We start from the raw sequence: 2,967 nt of genomic DNA, 5'->3' as shown, positions 1-2,967 counted from the left end.
GGGCGAACGCTTCCCGAGTGCTGTGCTTACAGCCTCGGGGCCTCCGCCGTCCTCCACCAGCTTCTTCTTAACGAGAAAAGGGCCGTACTGGCGAGACGCGCCTTCCAGCCCAACGGCCGCTTCGCACAGAGGCGCAAGACCCTGCAGCAGAAAACACGCCCAGCGACAAAGACTTTCCGTACACGGAATGAATCACTCCGAGACCCGGGCCGTCCAGCAAAACACGGTGCTTTATTGGCTCTATTTCCTAACTACAAAGATAGCAGACACAAATATCAAACGCTTCTTTTCCATATGACATTGACTAAGGACGTTTCATGCAACTCTATGATGCTAAATGTGGGGCAGGTCCTGGGGTCGCAGGCGGGAGCGACGCCTGCGAGCAGCAGGCTCCTATGTTCACGTAGCCATATACGTCTTTAGTTCTTCACAGTTAGTGCAAATGTCACGAATATGGCTTTCAGACTTGTTTCTTTCTGTGAGTTAAAAAAAGTAAGACGTAATCATCCAGAAAAACATTTTTGAAATAATTCTGTGGGACAGCTTTCCCCACCATCACTTTACCATTAATGACTTCTAACTTGCAACCAGCACCCACGGGTGCAGTTCATGCAAGATCCATCAGGGGGCATGACTTCCTAAGGCACAATTATCAGGTTAAACATGTTTTAATTAAACCATGCTTTTTTGGTTACATGAAACAATAGGTCATTGCTAGTAATAATGTGTAATAAGCTGTACTTGTACAAATGCAGTAGTAAAGCTCTCACTAACCTATCCGTTAACAGTAACTAATCTGAAACCTACACAGTCGCTGCCTATTAAAACGTTTTTGGTAATCGGTTTCTTAGATGAAGCAGAGTTATAAGGCTTCTGTGACATCATAATCTTATAGCTGAACAAATATATTACACTCCCTTTGTAAAGTTATGTACGGTGCCCTTCGGCTGCGCCATCTGGTAACGCAGGGTGTTCCGAGCCTCCCTGGCGTCTGCGGAGCTCGCTCGCCTGCACGGCCCGCCGGGGGAAGGAGCTGAAGAGCCGGGTTTGGAGTCTTAGAGGCGGCCCCGCCGAACGGACACTGGTTCCTGCTGGCGTGGAAGCCCTTGCTGGGCAAAGAGCGAACGTCACCGCCTGTTACTTGTTATTTACACATAAATCCGGGCCCATATACGCACACGCGTGCAGACGCGGGCCCGTCCCGCCATGGGCAGACTGCTTTTCTTGTCCCGTGACCTTGTCCTGTGCTATTCGGCTACTCGTGCTATGTTTGAAGCCAGATTAAGATCGAAATCCTAGCATGCTATGACGAACAAGCCCATGGTTTCAGTAACAGGGGAGAGGGGGTCAGGAAGAGCTGAGATGACACATTGGAAGATTTCTAAAATGCGCTGAATAAGGCAACAAAATTGTATAGTACAGCCCAGGAAAAGTTGAAAAAAGTAGGAAACGTGTGTTCATTTTTCTCACAATGCCTAGCTCGCCGGTATTCTCTTAATTTACACAAAGGATGAAGCCGCATGATGAAAAGCTTTTATAGCTTCGCTCCTACAAATACTCTCCTGGTAGCAAATTAAATGCTTAATTCTACGATGCCCTGATGCTGTCTTTGGGTTAAATAAGGCACTTCCGAAATCCAGGGGTGCCTGAGGGCGCGGGGGGCCAGGCCGCCACATGGGGTCATTCCCATCGGGTGCTGTCGCAAGGTCTGTCTGCTGCACTCACCCCACCCCATCCGCTTATGTTCTTCTTGAGATGACCTTTCCTTGAGCAGATGGACTGGTCCTTCCTCCTTTCCTTCCTTCTTGTCAAAGCGCGACTTTGCACGGTGGTGTGGCTTCGGTCAGCTGGAAGTTCTGAGCGCTACCAGGCGTGTGCTCAGTTTTTAGTCAGAAGTCTGAATGCCGAACCTCCGCTGTCACCCGTCGAGTCGCCACCGTGCAGCGTCTGCGTGAGTTCCGCCGCCGCCAGCTACGAGTGGACGTTGGTGCTGGAGAGGTCGTTTCGTATTATTTCATTTACTGCAGAGAAACAAAGGTAGAGAGAGCATTAGCGGAGCGACGTTCTGCAGAGAACTATGTGAAGTGACCAGCAGTTCCGTCAGCCGAGCTTCCAGGGCGGCCTGGGAGAGGGGCGCTGGAGGACGGTCCCTCCTGCCTCCCGCCATGTCCCCGAGGCGTCCTGAGCCAGCAGCGTGGCTGCCCAGGGCCTGGAGCTACTGCTCGGGTCCGGAAACACCGTGGGGTCGGCCTGTGCCGCGTGCCGCACCACTGCCCCTCAAGGGGCCCCGAGTGCGTCCCCTCCGGCACGAGAGCTCTGCCCAGGTGCTCGTCGGCCCGCAGCGCCGGCCGTCGGCACCCGCAGTGGCAGCACCCGTGAAGGCCATGCTCCGTGTCCGCCCCCAGCCTCGCCATCGAGCCAGACGAGAAGCTGCCGCCGGGCGGCCGGAGCCCCTCGGAGGGGCCCTTCCTCCTGTTTCCTGGCCCTCGGCCGCTGTCAGCCTGCGAGTTTTGGCAGCTGAAGAGGAAATGAGCGCAGACCATCGTGAGCGAGCTGCGCACACCCGTCCTGCAGCGCCCGAGGGGCACGCAGATAGCGGAGTGTCACCAGGGAGCCTGTCGCCACGGTCACTTTCCTAACGGAATTTGGAGGTGGGAAACAGGCACTCACGTCACGGAACTGCCCGGGTTTCCCTTTGCCGCCCCGATAAACACCATGTGTCTCTGCAGAGGCCCTGGCCCGGCCGAGGGCGGCTTCCTGAGCGGTGAGCTGGCACACGCCTCGTCGCCCCCTCTCCCTTCCCTCATTCCCGATCAACACCCCCTTTATTTTTAAGAATAACAATAATAAAACAGTTGGGGAACCAGGAACTGTGTCACGGGAACTGATAACAGGACCCGCTGGCTGGCTTTAGTCAGGGACGTGGGCCACAAACCCCGAGCCCGGCCCCTCCTGCCGCTGCCACTG

General features: G+C 54.7%; 1 protein-coding gene across 2 annotated transcripts in view; it reads right to left on the bottom strand.

Moving 5' to 3' along the window:
* Window positions 1-212: 212 nt before the first annotated feature.
* The window catches only part of NFATC1 (nuclear factor of activated T cells 1), a 92,033-nt gene continuing 89,278 nt past the window's right edge, over window positions 213-2,967 (bottom strand). For both annotated transcript variants that reach the window (XM_006913740.2, XM_015590831.2), the window contains exon 10: window positions 213-2,021. In XM_006913740.2, coding sequence (XP_006913802.2) covers window positions 1,972-2,021 — 50 coding nt within the window. In that variant the 3' untranslated portion in view covers window positions 213-1,971. The remainder of the gene's footprint in view (window positions 2,022-2,967) is intronic.

This window comes from Pteropus alecto, unplaced genomic scaffold, assembly GCF_000325575.1.
Source record: "Pteropus alecto unplaced genomic scaffold, ASM32557v1 scaffold14, whole genome shotgun sequence".
Taxonomy (NCBI): Eukaryota; Metazoa; Chordata; class Mammalia; order Chiroptera; family Pteropodidae; genus Pteropus; species Pteropus alecto.
The sequence above is the reverse complement of the archived record's forward strand: the minus strand, read 5'-3'. Positions and strand labels throughout refer to the sequence as shown.